Source organism: Theropithecus gelada, chromosome 15 (assembly GCF_003255815.1).
Source record: "Theropithecus gelada isolate Dixy chromosome 15, Tgel_1.0, whole genome shotgun sequence".
Classification (NCBI taxonomy): domain Eukaryota; kingdom Metazoa; phylum Chordata; class Mammalia; order Primates; family Cercopithecidae; genus Theropithecus; species Theropithecus gelada.
Genome location: NC_037683.1, coordinates 62,825,610 through 62,844,484, shown reverse-complemented (window position 1 = coordinate 62,844,484; position 18,875 = coordinate 62,825,610). Strand labels below are relative to the sequence as shown.

Sequence of the window (18,875 nt, the reverse complement as noted above, 5' to 3'; positions counted from 1 at the left end):
ATATCAAAAACATAATCCCATTTTTGCTTTTGTTGCCTATGTTTTTGGGATCTTTTCCAAAAAATTGCTGCCCAGACTAATATCATGAAGTGTTTCCTCTATGTTTTTTCCTAGTAGTTTTATCATTTTGAGTCTTACATTTAAATCTTTGATCCATTTTTAATTTTTATGTGGTAAGAACTAGGGGTCTAGCTTCAGTTTTCCCAGCACCATTTATTGAGGAGACTGTCCTTTCTCTGTTCTGTGTTCTTGGCAGTTTTGTTGAAAATGAGTTGGCTGTAAGTATGTGGATTCATTTCTGTGTTCTTTATTCTGTTCCATGGGTTTATGCGTCTATTTTTATGGCAATATCATGCTGTGTTGGTTACTGTAGCTTTATAGTATATTTTAAAATTAGGTAGTGAGTGTGATGCTTCCAGCTATGTATTCTTTTTATTATTATTATTATTATTTTAGTCTCACTCTGGCGCCAGGCTGGCGTGCAGTGGCACAATCTCAGCTTGCTGCAACCTCTGCCTCTCGGGTTCAAGTGATTCTTCTGCCTCAGCCTTTTTAATGTGCTGTTGAATTTAGTTTGCTAGTATATTGTTAAGAATTTGTATATACATGTTCTTCAGGGATCTTACCCTGTAGCTTCCTTTTTGTTGTTGTGTCCTTGTTGGTTACATCAAACCGAAAAGCTTCTGCACAGCAAAGAAAACAATCAACAGAACACGAAGACAGTCTACAGAATGAGATAAAATATTTGCAACCTCTTTATCTGGCAAGGGATTAATATTCAGAATATGTAAGGAACTCCAACAACTCAACAACAACAAAAAATTAATTTTCAAAAATGGACAAAAGATAAAAAAGAACAAGATCAAATTCTTTGTAGGAACATGGATGGAGCCGGAGGCCATTATCCTTAGCAAACTAATGCAGGAACAGAAAACCAAATACTGCATGTTGTCACCTATAACTGGGAGCTAAATGATGAGAACACATGGACACACAGAGGAAAACAACAGATGCTGGGGCCTGGTGGAGGGCAGGAGGAGGGAGAGGATCAGGAAAAATAACTATTAACTACTAGGTTTAATACCTGACTGACGAAATAATCTGTACAACAAACCCCCATGACACAAGGTTACCTATGTAACAACCCTGCACTTGTGCCCTTGAACTTAATTAGTTAATTAATAAGGGCAAAAGACCTGAATAGACATTTCTCAAAAGAAGACATACAGATGGCCAACAGGCATATGAAAAATGCTCAACCTCACTAATCTTCAGAGAAATGTAAACCAAAACCAAAATGGGATATCACCTTAACTCTATTAGAATGGATACTATCAAAAAGACCAAAAAAAAAAAAATCAAATACTGGTGCTGATGTGGAGAAGAGGGAATTCTTATACATTGTTAATGGGAATGTAAATTAGTATAGCCATTATAGAAAACAGTGTAGATGTTCCTCAAAAAATTAAAACTAGAACTTCCATATGATCTAGCAATCCTACTCCTGGGTATATATGCAAAGGAAATTAAAACAGTAATCAAAGCGATATCTGCACTCCAATATTTACTGCAGCACTATTCACAATATCTAAGATACAGAATCAGCTTAAGTGTCCATCAACAGATGAATAGATAAAGGAAATGTGGTATATATGTACAGTGGAATACTTTTCCAACATAAAAAAAAGAATGAGGCCAGGTGTGGTGGCTCATGCCTGTAATTCCAGCACTTCGAAAGACTGAGGTGGGTGGATTGCTTGAGCCCAGGAGTTTGAAACTAGCCTGGGCAACATTGGGAAACCCTGTATCTACAAAAAAAATAATAATAATACCAAAAAAAAATTCTATCCAGGTGTGATGGCATACACCTGTACTTTCAGCTACCCAGGAGGCTCAGGTGGAAGGATCATTTGAACTTGGGAGGCAGAGGCTGCAGTGAGCCAAGATCACACCACTGCCCTCTAGCCTGGATGCCAAAGCAAGACCATCCCTGTCTCAAAAAAAAAAAAAGAGAGAGAAAAAAAAAAGAAATCCTGTTATTTGCAGCAATATGGATGAACCTGGAGGTTATTATGTTAAGTGAAATAAGGCAGGCACAGAAAGACAAACTTTTGTTTTTATGGATCATGCTTTTCAAAATTTTTTCATTGACACATAATAATTTTACATATTGGCCCGGCGCGGTGGCTCAAGCCTGTAATCCCAGCACTTTGGGAGGCCGAGACAGGCGGATCACGAGGTCAGGAGATCGAGACCATCCTGGCTAACACGGTGAAACCCCATCTCTACTAAAAAATACAAAAAACTAGCCGGGCGAGGTGGCGGGCGCCTGTGGTCCCAGCTACTCGGGAGGCTGAGGCAGGAGAATGGCGTAAACCCAGGAGGCAGAGCTTGCAGTGAGCTGAGATCCAGCCACTGCACTCCAGCCTGGGTGACAGAGCCAGACTCAGTCTCAAAAAAAAAAAAAAAAAAATTTACATATTTATGGGGAACAGTCTGATTCTTTTGGATACATGTATACATTGTATAAAAATCAAATCAGGATATTTAGCATATCCATCACGTCTTACATTTATCATTTCTTTGTGGTCAGGACATTCAAAATCCTTTCTCCTAGATATTTTGAAATACACATAGTCACCCTACTGTGTAATATAATACTAGAACTTATGCCTCCTATGTAACTATAATTTTGTGCCTCTTGACCAATATCTCCCTATCTTCCTCTGCCCACTCCCTTCCCCAGTCTCTGGTAACCACTGTGCTACTCTCTACTTCTATGAGATCAAGTTCTTTAGATTCTACATATAAGTGAGATAATGCAGTATTTGTCTTCTGTATCATTTCTTTTTTGAGACAGAGTCTCACCCTGTCACCCAGGCTGGAGTGCAGTGTTGTGATCTCGGCTCATTACAACTTCTACCTCCCATGTTCAAGCAATTCTTATGCCTCAGCCTCCTGAGTAGCTGGGATTACAGTTGCATGCCACCACACCTGGTTAATTTTTATATTTTTAGTAGAGATGGAGTTTCACCATGTTGGCCAAGCTAGTCTCAAACTCCTGGCCTCAAGTAATCCACCCACCTCAGCCTCCCAAAGTGCTGGGACTACACGCATGAGCCACTGCACCCAGCGCTCTCTATTACTTCTTATAACTGCATGTGAATCTACAATTATCTTAAAGTAAAAAAATTTAATTTTAAAAAAAGGCCCTGTAAAACATGATGTCGAAGGTTATTTGTTAATTTAATGATTAGAATGCATAAATCATCTCAATTTGTATAACATGCTCTATCTTCAAACTCTTCAATCCTTGGTCTTTTACTGACAACACTATGGTAGGTAGGTAGGTAGATGCTTTTATACTGTGCACTTACAATTTTTCAAGAGAAAACATAGTTATTTGCAAAAGTCTGGATAGACCAGCCATGCATTGATGGTTAGCCCACATTTCAAAGGAATGCCCCAATTTCCACAGTCACCACCGAGTAACATCTCATATTCTTTCTTATCTTCAGGAAAGCCACTAGTGAAAACGTCACGAATGACCGTGATCAACACAGAGAAGACTGCAGTCACAGTCGATATAGGAAGCACCATCAAAACAGTGCAGGGAGTGAATGTGACAATTAACTGCCAGGTTGCAGGTGAGAAATTTGTGTATGTATTTGTTCACATGTTAATGGAGCCCTGTGCTAGGTTGGGGATACAAAGACAAATTAGACGCAAATTTTACTCTCAGGGATATAGTGCTAGTAGGAAAGCCAAAGCATGAACCTCAGTCCCTCTGAAAGTAGAAAGCGCTGCAGAAATTTAGAGGAGGAAAGATTAATTCTGACTGGGACAGGTAGGTAAAATTGATCTTTTTATGTGTATGTTTTTCTTTAATCTTAGCCTTCCATACAGATAGAATGTGAACATGCAAAGATGGGGGCAAGAAGTTCCAAGTGGACAAAGGAGAGTGATAAATTCATGGAAGTAGAAAATCCTCTAGGCTGTAGAGAGAACAGTGTGAGCTTTAGTCTGGGTGGAGCCCAGAGTGCAGAAGTGCAGGTGGGAAGTGACGTTAAAGAGCCATGCTTCCAAAAGCAAAGCATTGAAGAGAATGGATTGAAAAAGGGAAATACTAGGACAGAAAGGCCAGGTAAGACCCATCACTGTCATTTAGAGGAGAGGTCATGGAAGCCTGAACTCAGGGCAGTGGGAATGGGAAGGTAAGGACTGGATGGATATGAGAAAGACAGCAAGAGGTAAGGCCAATAGCAGCCTGGAGCTTGCTCGGATCAGAAGTGGGCAGGAGTTATTAAAGAAGATAGCCAGTGGAATTCTGATAAAGGCATTGCCCTCAGGTGGGCCTTGCATACTCAGAGGCCAGTGGGGACCACGAAGGCACAGGGAAGCAAGGAGTAGTAGACAATAGGGGGTGGTAATATGCTGTGTATAAAAATATTTACCTTCAATTAAAAGACAGAAAACACCTACATATAGCAGATGAGGCCCAGCTACTATTTTTCCCTTCCTGTAGACCACTCATTTGTGATGTGTACCCTAGGGGTTTCACTGCCACAACGGGATGAAGAAATGAATGGTTCTTGTACCATTGGACAGCTAGTGTTCTGATTGCTGTCCTCATCAGATATACCACACAGTGGCATGGCCACGCCAAACCCACGTTCCCCAATCATACCCTATGGGCAGAGTAGACAGGCTGTGGCACCCCATGCTTTGGTGGTTTCTTCATCTTAGATCTTCATCATCTGAAGGTTTACCTCACTTTGTTACTTATAAGACCAGAAAATCCATTTTAGAGTAAGTAGGAGGAATATCTTAACCTAGGACTTACTGTTTCCAAATAATAGCCAAGTCTGATTTTCTCTGAAATATTCTGATAGCTTTAGGATATCTGAAATATGGCCAGACCTGGTGGCTCACACCTGTAATCCCAGCACTTTGGGAAGCTGAGGTGGGCAGATCACTTGAGCCCTGGAGTTGAAGACCAGCCGAGGCAACATGGCAAAACCTTGTCTCTACAAAAAATACAAAAATTAGCCAGGTGTGATGGCGCATGCCTGTAGTCTCAGCTACTAGGGAGGCTGAGATGGGAGGATCGTTTGAGCCCAGAGGTCAAGGCTGCAGTGAGCCATCGGCATGCCACAGCACTGCAGCCTGGGTGACAGAGCGAGAACCCTGTCTCAAAAAAAAATTAGGATATCTGAAATGTAAATCTATCTTTGTAAATGTGCATTAGCTTCGCCTTTGTAAAGTGTCTCATGGCCTTTGTGATGCTTCCCTTCCAGCCTCATCAGTGAAATCTAGAACCAAGTCCCTTCAGTCCCTGTACTCCTAGATAGATAGTAAGACAAAACCCCTGACAGGGACTGGCATGAATGAGCTACCCCTCTCTGCAGGGATTAATGGTGGTGCCAGTAGGGCCCTTTCTGCAGAACCATCACCCCCCAACACACACCTGATCACTATGGACACATGCTTTGGTGAGGAAACACTGGTGATATGATGGATCATGTTGTATATCTTCTTGAGAGGTGGAACTGGTAGGAGTAAAAGAATAGGGGAGGGGCCAGGTGCGGGGACTCACACATGTAATCACAGCACTTTGGCGGGCCGAGGTGGGTGGATCACCTGAGGTCAGGAGTTCGAGACCATCCTGGCCAACATGGTGAAACCCCATCTCTACCAAATACAAAAATTAGCCGGGTGTGGTGGCAAGTGCCTGTAATCCCAGCTACTCAGGAGGCTGAGGCAGGAGAGTCACTTGAACCTAGGAGCAGAGTTTGCAGTGAGCTGAGATCGAACCACTGCACTCCAGCCTGGGCAATAGAGCAAGACTCTGTCTCAAAAAAAAAAAATAGGGGAGGAAAGGGCAGCAAAACAAGGAAATGGGCATTTAAAGGAGATTGAGAGAACCAGAATCTGGTTGAGGAAGCATTTACACTGGGGAGCCTACGACATTAAAACAAGCTTTGGTCACTCTTCCGTGTCACCTAGGGCCCTCTCTCTGGGACTTCATCCAGAGGCTCACTTGATAACCTTATAGTGAGAACCTAGGTGGTTATACCTAGTTTTCCCTGGCTGTGGCATTGCAGTCTTTATTTTTGTTTTTACCCATCAAACCATCTGTATTAATGCTGATTAACTAAAATAAATATTTGTATATTTGTCATTATTCCTTTTGTTAAACAAGATACTCATTCAAAGTAGGTGGGAAAGAGCCTGCTTTTAATTACACAGTAAATTAGCTGGACAAGGAAATCATCTGTGAGCTTAGTCTCCAGTTAAAATACTGACAGCTATAATGCTAAATGCCAAATGGCAGAGGACTGCTTTTACTTTGCTGCTGTAAGTGGCTCTTATGGCTCTTTCCTTACTCTTGGACATCTCTATCCCATTCCTAGTCAGGCAGCTTAGTGACCTCCTGATTGGTTAGGTGGGATTCTCTGAGCACCAATAACACTGCCAGTAGCTAATACTCTAGCTTGAGAATTTGCCACCCAGACTCTGATAATAGACAGGGAAGTGGGACTCCATCAGGGCCTCCTTAAAGAAGTATTTTATGTCAAATTCATTCATGTTATTCATTTGGCAGTTTTTTATGGAATATTTAATCCAACTTAGATCAGATTTCTCCTAATCCAAGGAGCCACAGATAAACAAGATACAATTTTCAGGAAGCTCACAGTCTGGGAAGGAGAAAAGTTATGAAATATGTAATGATAATACAATGTGATATTCAGATACAGTTGTTTTCTTATTATAAAATATTAAAGTACTAAAGAAATTTTAGAAAACACAGAAAAATTCAGGAGGCCAAAAAGGAAAGAAAACAGCTGGTTCAAAGTCGTTCTCTCCAAACTCAACCACAGCTGACATTTTATTATATTTCCTTAATCATTCCCTTTTATCCTGCTTTATTTCCTCTCAGTAATAAATATTTGTCTGTATCATAAGCATAATTTTAATGGCTATATAATAGCCTATGTTAAGAATATTATGTAATTTACCTAGACTGACTCACATGTTTGAATTGTTAGCAATTTTTCATTAAACAACTTTTTGCATACATGTGCTTTCAGCTTATAAAGTACAGCCTCACACATTCTTCCCAGTCCTGAAGCATCAACAGCATTAGGCAATGAGTATGATAGGTTTTTTCTTGAAAAATGACCTAATTGACTGTATTACTCCCATGCTTGTTCTTTATTCCTTCTCTGAAGAGGTCAGAAAACTGAGTCGGCAATAAAGGATCAGGGGAAGAAGCAGTGTTTCAGTAAATAGGAACAGAATGTGCAAAGGGCCTGAGGTAGAAAGAGCATGCTGCATTTAAAGAATTAAAATCTGGCTGGTGGTGTGGCTATAATATCAAGAGCAAAGAAGAAAGTAGCATATGAGGCTGAGGAGGTATGGGTAGGCAGGGGCTAGATCTTACATGTTCTCATAGATTATGGTACAGTTTAGGTTTTTCTCCTAAAAACAAAGGAAGCATTTGAAGGACTTACTTAGGAGATAAAATCAGCAGGACTAGGGATGCACAGATAGTTCAAGAGTCAGTGATGGGTGGTGTATTAGGATAGATTAGACTCTGGTATCAAGTAGATGCCCAAATGTATAATGACTCAAACACAATAGAAGTTTTATTTTTGCTTAGCTAAGTGCCCAAAGAGTACAACTGGTCATCTGGAGAGGATCTGTCCCCACAGTGTCATTCGGGGTCACAGGATGCTGGTTGCTCTGTCATCTGAAACATATGCCTTCCAAGGCCTCCCTAGGGGTTACCTCTATCCTATCAACCAGGAGAGGGGAAAACAGAATATGGGGGATGGTTGAGAAGGTTTTTAAGGGCGACACCTGGAAGGAGCACACATTAAGACTTTTCACATGCCTTTAGTCACATGGCCACGCGCAACTACAAAGGATGCTGGGGAAGGTAGACTCACTGGGTACTCAGGAAAAAGAGGGAAACTGGTTTTGTGAACAGCTATCATTGTCTGCCACAGTCAGTATGGAGAAAAGTGGAAGGCTGGAAACCTTCTTTCCAGACTGCCATGGTTCTTTAGAATAACTGACAAGGCTGACAGTTGAGTTACTGTATCCTTTCTCTTTTCTTTCCCTAAGCCACTCTACCTCCACACCTCCTAGGAAGCTTCTAGAATTTCCCATGTAAAGGTGTACCTTTGAGTGGACACCCCACCTTGAGACGCTGACACACCACCGTGGTGCAGGCAGCCTTCCAAATATAGTAAGAGATCCAATTAACAAGAATACCCTGTCTGGGATTTTTTTTAAAAAGAATATTATAGCATCACCCTACCTGGCATCTCCGTGGACATCAAAGGCACTGAACCTTGTAATCATATTAAGTTACCACCCATTATGTCTAAGTTCTTTTACTGATCCTTTCAAGCAGCAGGGAGAGCATGGTGCTGTTGAAAAGATATACCACAGGGGAAAATGTAAACATGGGTTCTTTTCCTCCCCGAGTTTAAGATCCAAATAATACCAAGGAGGTTAGCATGTGGAGCCTATCCAAGTAGCTGGTCCACAACAACATAGCTCTTGGATTTTGTTCTGTGGTAGAGCACATTTTCTGTCATTTTCAGGTGTTTCTTTTTGTGGCATTTGCTGTCACACCATAGCAGGCTAGAAAAGATCATCTCCCACAACCTGACCAAGCTTCTCAACAAGAAAGAGCTAACAAAGCCAGAACACATGGATTCTGGAACCTCTCTCCTGACAACAGCTTGGTTTTACAAACACAGCAGAAACATTAATTCTGAAAGTAGAAAGGAATTAAGCATTTGACAGTTCAGAAATAGTAAAGCAGCAGTTCAGATTTTCTCTCAAGAGTCAGGCTAGTATAATGACAGGCGGTGTACACTTGTTAAGATGGGGACTGTTGGCACTAAAGGTATCTCAGTTTGAATCCCTACCCTGGCACTGGTGGGTTACTGATTGGCTGTAGGGTAGGGAATTCGGGGGAACAGGAACTCTGCCACCATGTAATCGTTCAGGCATCCAAACAAATGTGACCTTAGGCAGATTTCTTAATCTCTATGAGACCCTTTTTCTCATAAAATGGAGTTACTAAATAGTACCTGCTTCACAGGATCATTGTGAAAAATAAGTGATTGTGTTTCTAAAATGTTTGGCTTACAGCAAATGTTCAGTCAATGTTATTTCTCCCTTTAATACACTCAGGATACGTTTGCATGGCTCAGTACACTCCAATGTTGAGGTATTCTGAACGTCAGTATTAAGCATATGTATCACTACCTTTTCAAGGGACTCTGTGGAGCATTCAAGGGCTGGTAAAGTTTTCTAAAGCATCATTGTCATCTCTTGAGAGAAAAAGAAAAAAAAAACTTTATAACACCTCAATTATTGTTTTCTCTTTCCTCATTCTACATGTGTAATGTCAGAGCCAGTTATGGAAGGACTGGCTGTCACTCCAAGGTGTCTTTGTAATATCATTCTCTGCCTAAGGCCCACAATTCGAGGCAGGAAATCCTCAAAATGTGGCACCAGCAACAGTACCTACATCGGCAAACTCATAATGCAGATCTGTGCATGAATGAATCTGCGAGAGGTTGCCAGTAGACTGAAGAATGATTCCCACTTAATTTCTCTTCCCTTGGGACTACTGTCACGTCCACAGTTCCAGGTTTACAGAAACTGGAGCTTTCTTCCTCCACCCTGCTATTCTGAACATTTCCACTTCTCCCATGAAGCCCCCTACTGTCACTAGAGGAATTCCGCCCTTTTGGTTTATATCCAGTCCTGTCCTCTCAAACAAGCACAATTTTAGAGCGGCATGAGACAGACAAACATAAAGGGAATGGAAGAAGCTTGCAAGCAATTCCTGGGGGAGTGAGAAATAGCTCCCAGGTCTCTCTCCATCCCTGGGTTCTCTCCCTTCTGCCTCTGTTCCACCCTCCCTCCTCCCCTCTGTCACTCTCACTCTCATATTCTTTCCCCCTGAGTCTCTGTGTTTGCTGCCCACAGCCCTCCTCAAAGGAAGATGCAGGCAGTAAGTGCTGCATGGAGCAATGTGAGGGAAAGAGGATGAATATTGGTAGAAAACGGTTTGCAGGGCTGGCATGGTGGCTTGTGCCTGTAATCCCAACACTTTTGGAGGCCAAGGCAGGTGGATCATCTGAGGTCAGGATTTCGAGACCAGCCTGGCCAACATGGCAAAACCATGTCTCCACTAAAAATATAAAAATTAGCCAGGCGTGATGGTGCACACCTGTAATTCCAGCTAACTCCAGAGGCTGAGGCAGGAGAATCACTGGAACTCAGGAGGCGGAGGCCGCAGTGAGCCAAAATCATGCCACTGTACTCCAGCCTAGGTGACAGAGCAAGACTCTATCTCAATAATAAAATAAAATAAAATAAAATTGTTTGCAGGACTTCATTTTTCCTTGTTCTTTCAGGAGAAAAATAACTAAAAGTGCTTTTCTTTAACTTACTTCTGAGGCTTTCTCCTGAATGCTGTGGATCTTTTTTTTTTTTTTTTTAAATGGGAAAAAACTAAGCTCAGGGCCCAAAGTCCAAGCTGGCATGGACAGGCATCATGATGCTCTTGCTCTCCCTAGTGGTGCTGTAATGAAAAATCAGCTGTTTCACCCTCACCTGTGTCTTTTCTCCAGGTATCTTTAGAGATGATGCCAACCTGGCCCCTCTTATGCACTTGAGCATCAAGTATCCTACTGCTAGAGCCAGATTCATGTGTGCCTCTCTCTGATGTGACAAGGCTGTGGTATCCAAGTCTCCACCTGCTTTCGTAGCCCTGCCTCTCTTTCTCTAGCCACTTTCAAGGACACGTAACAGATACACAGGCAACTCCTTGAACACTCTGCATCCTCAACAGAAGGCTAGCCATTAAGGGCAAACTGCCCTTACCCCAAAGGCAAAAACCAGCCCCAGCTCAGGGAAAACACTAGATCACTAGACTAAGGTCTGGCTCCTTGGCCATTTCTGGCTTTGACCCCCATTTCCCAGGACTTGATACTTCTTCCCCCCCCCCCCCGCCCCCGCCGAGACAGAGTCTTGTTCTGTCCCCCAGGCTGGAGTGCAGTGATGTGATCTTGGCTCACTGCAACCTCTGCCTCCCAAGTTCAAGTGATTCTCCTGCCTCAGCCTCCTGTGTAGCTGGGATTACAGTTGCCCACCACCACGCCCAGCTAATTTTTGTATTTTTAGTAGAGACGGGGTTTCACCATGTTGGTCAGGCTGGTCTCAAATTCCTGATCTTGTGATCCATCTGCCTCAGTCTCCCAAAGTGCTGGGATTACAGGCGTGAGCCACCGTGCCCCGCCAGGACTTTACACTTTAAGCATGCCCTGGATACATGCCAGTAAGTTCTATAAGTAAACTGTGTGAGCTGGGTCAGCAGGCTGAGGTGTGCTTTCCGCTCCCTAGAGACCTGTGAATCTGTGCCACACACTTTCAGTCTCTCAACACACCCAGAGCCTGGCCTCCTATAGGATCCTCCTAAAACAGCATGTAGGAAGGCTCATCCTAAACCCCCAGGGCCTGTTTTCCACCATGTCAACCACAAGGAAACTTCCTGAGGAATTCACAGGTTCCCTCAGAGCACAGAGCCTGGCTTCCAAAGACAGAACTCATCCCAAGTCAGCAGATGATGTCCCCATCTCTCTCACAGAAAATAAACTTGGATTGTGGAAAGAGTTGAGCACTTTCCTTTTGTCCTTTTCCTGTGGTTCTACTGATACTACCATTTCATGTTCTCTTGCTCTGAGAAGATATGTAGGCTTCCAAAAATACAAGCATGTTTTCTACATAGAGTGTGAACTCCAGTAACAATCTAGCAGCTTCCATTCATCTAGTTCATACATATATTTTAACGTCGTATAGCTTTTCACTTTTTATTAAAATATATCTATACAGAAAAGTACACGTATCATAAAGGTACCAAGTGAACACTCCCCACCAGACCAGCCTCAGGTCAAGACACAGAGCATCGCCAGTGGCCAAGCCCCTTGTCCCGTTTCTCAGTCACAACCCCTCCCCGTTCATTCCATTGACTGACTAACAGCGTAGATTAATGTTACCGGGTTTTGGTTTTTTACTTACAGAAAGGAAATTATACAGTATATTCTCTTGTGTCTGGCATCTCTTACTCAACATTATGTTCGTTTCATGTAGTTTCATTTTCACTGGTGTATACGTTTGGTTCTCATGTTTTTCAAATACGTTTTCTCCAAAGAATTTGGGTACTCTCCTTCCACCTTGGCAAGCCCCCCGCCAGTTGTCTGTTTCCTGGCCTCCCTCTTCCTGCTTCATCACTGTAGGTTTAAAAGGCAAAAGTTACGGAGACAACTGATATTTTTATCTTGTATCAGCATTTATTCTGATTCTTTGGTCAGCCTGAAGTCTATATCCTCATCCTACCAGGCTCTGGGCATTATTTAGTTTGGCTAAAGCATGGTAGAAGATGCCGCTGTAGAGCAGCCCCAGGGAAGAGGGATTCAAGAAGCTATAAATGCTATAAATGCCTCTGGGCTCATCTGAATGTGTTTGACTGATGAGTTTATTTGTTTTTTTTGTTTTTTTTTCCTTCTTCCTAGGAGTGCCTGAAGCTGAAGTCACTTGGTTCAGGAATAAAAGCAAACTGGGCTCCCCCCACCATCTGCACGAAGGCTCCTTGCTGCTCACGAACGTGTCGTCCTCGGATCAGGGCCTGTACTCCTGCAGGGCAGCCAATCTTCATGGAGAGCTGACTGAGAGCACCCAGCTGCTGATCCTAGGTAAACACTTCAAAGCTGGTTGCCTCTGCTGCACCCTGTTGGGGGAGACTATCGAACCCACCCTCTACCTCCTTTGTGCCCTAATCCAATTAAGGACATAAAAGGTAAAATCGGTATCCCTTGGTTTCTTCCCAATGTAGGGCCTTTTGATAGAACACAGACTTTGAGCCCAAACAAAAGCTTGAACCCTGGCTCTACCATTTACTAACTGTCTGGCACTGGGCAAGTTACCTCACTCTGCTAAGCCTTAGATACTGGTCTCTATGTGGAGACTCCAGACACGAGGACTGCAAGGGGAGAACAGGTATCTCAAACAGAGATAACTGAATTAAAACAATTATCCTTAACTCTTCCTGCATTAAGGACTTCTTTGAGAATCAGATAAAAACTATGGATTCCTCCTTCGAGAAAAATTCATACATGTAAAATGTTTCATATAATTCCAGAAGCTTATGGTCTGGTCTACCTAAAGTCTCCACATGCACCCCTAAACATAAGAACCCCTGATTAAAGAGTCTGGCATGGCTCCTGGTATAAAATGGGTGTTAAAAGTAACAATTGCTGGGACACCATCCACAATCTGATTATTGCCCAGTTCTGGACTCAGCCATGTTGCAAGCTATAACCATTTTTGCCCCCTGGACTAGGGATACCCTGCTGTTCTTCCCCACTGAGTCTGAGTGCTAGGGAGATAAAATTTTCAAAAAAAGGAAAAACTTATTTTTGGCTTTCTCAAAAAACAGAGCAATTATTAAAGCACTTAGGCTCTAATTATGCGCTTTCTCACCTACAGAAAGCTGTCATTCTAAGGAAAAAAAGGAAAGATGAAAGAAATAATAATTCATGCCACACATATATGCATACACATACATTACAAACTTCCTCAGGGAAAAATATTTAAACTTTACACTTCTGTTTTCACACCCAGAGTTGAAGATATACCAACCCATAGGTCCTTGTAGACCCTGCCCACTCAGATTTCAGAGAGGCCCAAACGGGTTTTCATCTCACTGGTGGCTGCATAAACCTCCAGCCATCTTAGGAAGCCACAGAAAATTGGCTCAGAGAAAGATGTCATTTGTTTTGCACTGGGTTTCATCCAACTGAGCTGCTAGTCTGGAGCCCAGAGCCCAGGGAATATTGCCCCACACTGAGTTATGGTGCTTACCAGTAAGATTTTTCTCCCTAATAATCCTTCTTTGTTGCCTCTGCTAACAGAGATGGAAGTCTAAGATGTAAGGCTGCTACTGTGACTTTGCCAATGAAGTGTGCATGTTCTGTAGGCAGGTGCTTACTGCATTCCAACTGTAATACAGTATAACAGTGAATATGGTGTTTGAAGAGCAAAACATCTTCCCCATTTCATCATACTTAATGGGGAAAAAAAATCACTGTCAAGACTCTTAAGTTTAAGGCTTTTCTTGATCACAGTTATTGGTTTATTAATGAAAGTTTGTTAGCTTTTAATAGGTACTTTATGACCATCAGAGCAATGTCTCTTTTAATCCGCAAAAATGTAGCTTAATTTTTAAAGGGGGAATTTTGTGGATGAAGCTGAGATTTCACCCCAAGTTCTGTGACTTAACCTGTACCATGAGGACTTGAAGTGTAGTAAGGCAGACTTTCATCCATGTATCCAAATAGTCCATTGGACAGTTATTCATTAAGTGTTGCCATTTAATGTTGCTGACATTAAGTTCCATGTCACCTGGACACTGGTAAAGTTTTAGGAGAAATATAAGTGGTGGCCTCTACCCCTGGAGAATTTACTGGGAATTTACTGGGAATTCCCAGTTTTCCTGGGAAGAGCAAATGGACATGCACTGGAGAGGAAAATTACTGTCAAAGCTGTCGGGACATTAGGAGGGGCCAACATTTGGTCCAAAAAGAGCTGATTGTTTTGAGGATGGAAAGTAGCCCCCACTTTTTGCTCTTACTAAATAAGTAAAGGTTTCATGAGTTTCAAGAAGAAATATTGAGGAGGAGAGAAGGATACTTTGAGTAAACTTCCACCATCAGTTCCTAAAATCATGGTATTCCAGAGTAGACAGAGATCTTGGAAAGGAACCTCATTTTGTAGATGAGAAAACAAGGCTCTGAGGATTTAAATGATCTAATTATTGAATGACACAGCCATGGCTCAAACTGAGGGTTCCTGAACCCAGGCATGACGTTTTTCTCTATGCCATATGAAAAGGGTTCTTTTTAAGCTATATTTTATATGTCTATATATATATATCTATATATATAGAGAGAGAGAGAGAGATATATGTAATCTCAAGTTCATTGTTTTTTCTATAGAATGGTCTTTGTCAGTCAAAGGCAGAAAGACTGAAGGTATGTTTTTCAAGTAGACTCAGGCACCATCATGTCTTATTAATTCACCAGCCCTAACAAGTGCCTTACAAGGTGCCAGGCACGTATTAGGGCCCTTGCAGAATGCTGTTGAAATGACCATCCATTTCAAGAGCAGTACTCCTGGGCTGCTGCTTCCATTCCAACAAGCGCTCTGGAGAAAAAGGTGGGAGCTGGCCTTGGGAGTGTAAACTGCAGTTCTTCAGGAGATGCAGGAAGAGGGGCAAAGGGATCTGCTGCTTTTCCAAGAGAATCTGGCATCACCCCACCGCTAAGTTCAGCGGGTGCTTGCCTCTTTATATGTCCAGCAGAAATGATAAGCCAGTATATATTTCCCATTTTAGTCACTTTTAGCATTGATTAACTGGGACCTCTGATGACCTCAGCGCTGATTCCTTGTATGATTCTGAGTGTTGAAGCATAGCATAGCAACATTCTCCCCTCTGCTTTATCTAGGTCCTGCTTAGGCATTAAAATCTAAACCACAAAGCAAATTAACTTACCGACTTCACATCTTCATCTTTTGCTTCATAGAAAAAGGTCCTTTTAAATAAGAAATTCCTGTGGTGTTTCTTTATCTGTGCAGACAATAACAAAGTGCCTCACTCTAAAGACTGTTACTAGGGCTAAATGAAAAATGGACTGAAATATATTTAGCACAGAACTTGGCATAGTAAATGCTACAATTTGCTTTTTAAAAAAAGTGTCTTTATGATATAGTTTAACTTATCTACAAATGTATAGGTACCCAGTAGTCTAAAGTGAGAAACCCCTGAACTTTGTATGCCTGCTTCTTCTTACTGACCTTAATATTTCAGGCATCAAATACCTGTATTAAGTTTGAAATTCTGACTCACCTTGATAGGGATTCCTCTATAGGAAAAATGATGTTAAAAGGCAACAACAGTAATGTCTATCTTACATACACGCACACATGTGCACATACATGCATACCCACCTCTTCCTCTTCCCTTGACACAGCCTTGTGCTTTAACCTGCCTGATCCACCCTCTGCCTTCTCACAGATCCCCCTCAAGTCCCCACACAGTTGGAAGACATCAGGGCCTTGCTCGCAGCCACTGGACCGAACCTTCCTTCAGTGCTGACGTCTCCTCTGGGAACACAGCTGGTCCTGGATCCTGGGAATTCTGTTCTCCTTGGTGAGTCTAACCCTTGGAAACATTGGGCAGAAATCCAGGACTGGACAGGATTTATGGATGGGTGACTGCTTGCAGGTGGGAGGGAGGCAGCAGTGGGGGGTGGCCAACAGGAAATCACTAAATTGCCTACAGAATCCAGACTCACCAGTGGAAACTTGGCTGACTTTCCATATGAGGTGAATGCAGTTGTTAGTCTGGACTCTATGGCTTGTCTAGATTCCAGTATGGCTCCTTTCTGAATCCTCTTGGGTTGATGCCATCTCTTGAAACTTTGAGAGAACTACAGCAGTAAAGAACAGCTCCTATATCTCCTCTCCTCTTGCTATATTCCCCAGTACTCCTCCATTATCCCCTCCCACCTAAACTAGAGCAATAATCAACTTTCGAGGAGGAAGTCAAATATCAGCACCCTCCAAAAGGAAGACTATACTATTTAGACCAGCTTTCCGTAGATATAGCCTAAAGCCAACCCAGATAGACTCCTTAAGGCAAGTGCTGAATTAATTTCACCAAGTACAACCTCCCTGTCATCTAGTGTTGGAAACCTTCACCAAGTTATTTCCCACATGGGTAGTGCCCTCTGATAGCAAGGAGTTGTACGAGGGCATTCAAGTCCTGGGCCCCCACACCAGAATCATGGAGATGCCAGAAAAAGCTTCACACATGACCTCTGGAGAGGGACAAGGTGGAAGAGAAGAATTCTTCTGCCTTCAAAAGGCCTGAGTGGGGAAAAACAGACCCATACACGTGCAGAGACAGGGAATATATGAGAAGTTTCTGTACCTTTCTCTTGTGCTGTGAAACTAAGATCTAAAACTCCTCTTTAAAATAAAACAAAGAGCCAAGGCCTACAAAGTGGTGAAAATCTTCATACTAACTCTATGTGATCCCAAATGTTGACAATAATAGCTAGAATTATTCCTGTGGCTCAAAATGTAAAGCTTCTATATTCTTTTATCTAGCAAGGAACAGGAGGCCAGTGAGTTCCCAGTCATACTGTGATGACTTATCAACATGGCCACAGGGGCCTGTTACCTTTAGGATGAGAGCACAGAAAGATGACCTTCAATTTTCGTTTTCATCTGAAACTCGCAAAGAATCTTCATAGCTTATCAGCATATGGAAAAATCTGATTTCTCTATTTTTGACTTGAGTAAAAATAAGACAGGGAAAGTAACAGGTAGCCCTATTCTGTTGCCCATGATTTATACAAGTTTGGCACTGAGCTTTTCTGTATCATGTTGATCAGAATTAACAGAAGTTTCAAAATTGCATATTGCCTCTGGCTTACAAATAGTAAACTTATTCCAAATGAAATGCGGATTGTGAACTTCTTTATTTTAGACTCATCACTGTGAGAAGCTCTCATAACTGTTCATCACAGCCCAGTCACAAGCAGGGTGTGCAGCAATTGTTTCTTTTCAACTTCAATAACTCTTTTGGATCACTCAGGTGCCATTTAGCATGCTGGAAAAGTTAACCTGTTCATATTTTTACATGATAGCTTTACTTTCATTCTCCCTTCTTTTGGAATAACATTTTGTTTTATTTTAGCCATGGGCAATAAGAATTTATTGTACTTTATGTTGCCACAATCCATTGCTAGTTTATGGTGCTTTGTTACCTTAGCCTGGTATTTAAATCCAGCAGTTAAGAGACACCTTAAAATCCCAGTCCACATCCAGACTGCTCCATTTGAATGAGACAGTGAGTCAGTATTCATAAAGTCCCTGAATGTAACTGCCTGAACCAAATGGAGTTGAATGGTGAATGTCAGTGTCATGCCAGCACTATAGGACTAGGAGATTCACGTGGAATTGTGGAGATAAATGAGACAATGATGTCAAGTATCAGGACTCTGAGAAGTAGGTTGACACAGACAGAGCCTCATTATGATGATTTGGAGCTGAGCACTGCAGAATAGGTGGGATTCAAATAGGCAGAAAGGAAGAGAAATACGCACTCAAGGTGAGGAAGATTCTATGAGCCCCAAGATGAAAAATGTGCGAGATATGTATCAGATGTCTGTACAGAAACAGTTGTAAAACACCACTGCTTTACAACTGATGACAGGCAGCTAAACTAAGATCGAAACTAGGCCATAAAAATGAACAAGCCTCAGCCACAGTTTGTCCATTCAGATTTGGCTCAGACCTTCACCCCAACAATCCTAATGCCCTCCATCCATCCTGAACTTCCCCCTCATCCTGCTCTGTTAGTCCAGTTGCTTCCATCTGGACAGGCTCCCATCCCTGACTCCTATAGGGTGGCCCTTTCAGACCACAGTGTGTGCTCTGGGTATGAGAAATAAGCCAGAGGGACTGGAGAGAAGGTTTTGTGTAGGGTTGCTGAGAAATTAACATCAAATTGTGGAGGCCTTGAATATAAAATGAAGGAAGTAGATGTACTACATGGGGAATGGGAACAAATCTTTAGGGGGTTTTTAAAAAGGAGAATGACATACTAAAAGTAATGTATGAGAAGAATTAATCTAATATTCTGTAGGAATCATCAATAGTGGGAGAAATGTAATTTTAAAAAAGCCCTATTTTGAGGATAACAGATATTCTAGACC

At 42.1% G+C, this 18,875-nt stretch overlaps 1 protein-coding gene across 1 annotated transcript in view; it reads left to right on the top strand.

The window, feature by feature from the left end:
* The window catches only part of ADAMTSL1 (ADAMTS like 1), a 425,354-nt gene that overhangs the window by 344,838 nt on the left and 61,641 nt on the right, over positions 1–18,875 (top strand). The window contains exons 21-23 of the mRNA XM_025359517.1: positions 3,519–3,647; positions 12,606–12,785; positions 16,166–16,300. Of these exons, the coding sequence (XP_025215302.1) occupies positions 3,519–3,647; positions 12,606–12,785; positions 16,166–16,300 (444 nt within the window). The remainder of the gene's footprint in view (positions 1–3,518; positions 3,648–12,605; positions 12,786–16,165; positions 16,301–18,875) is intronic.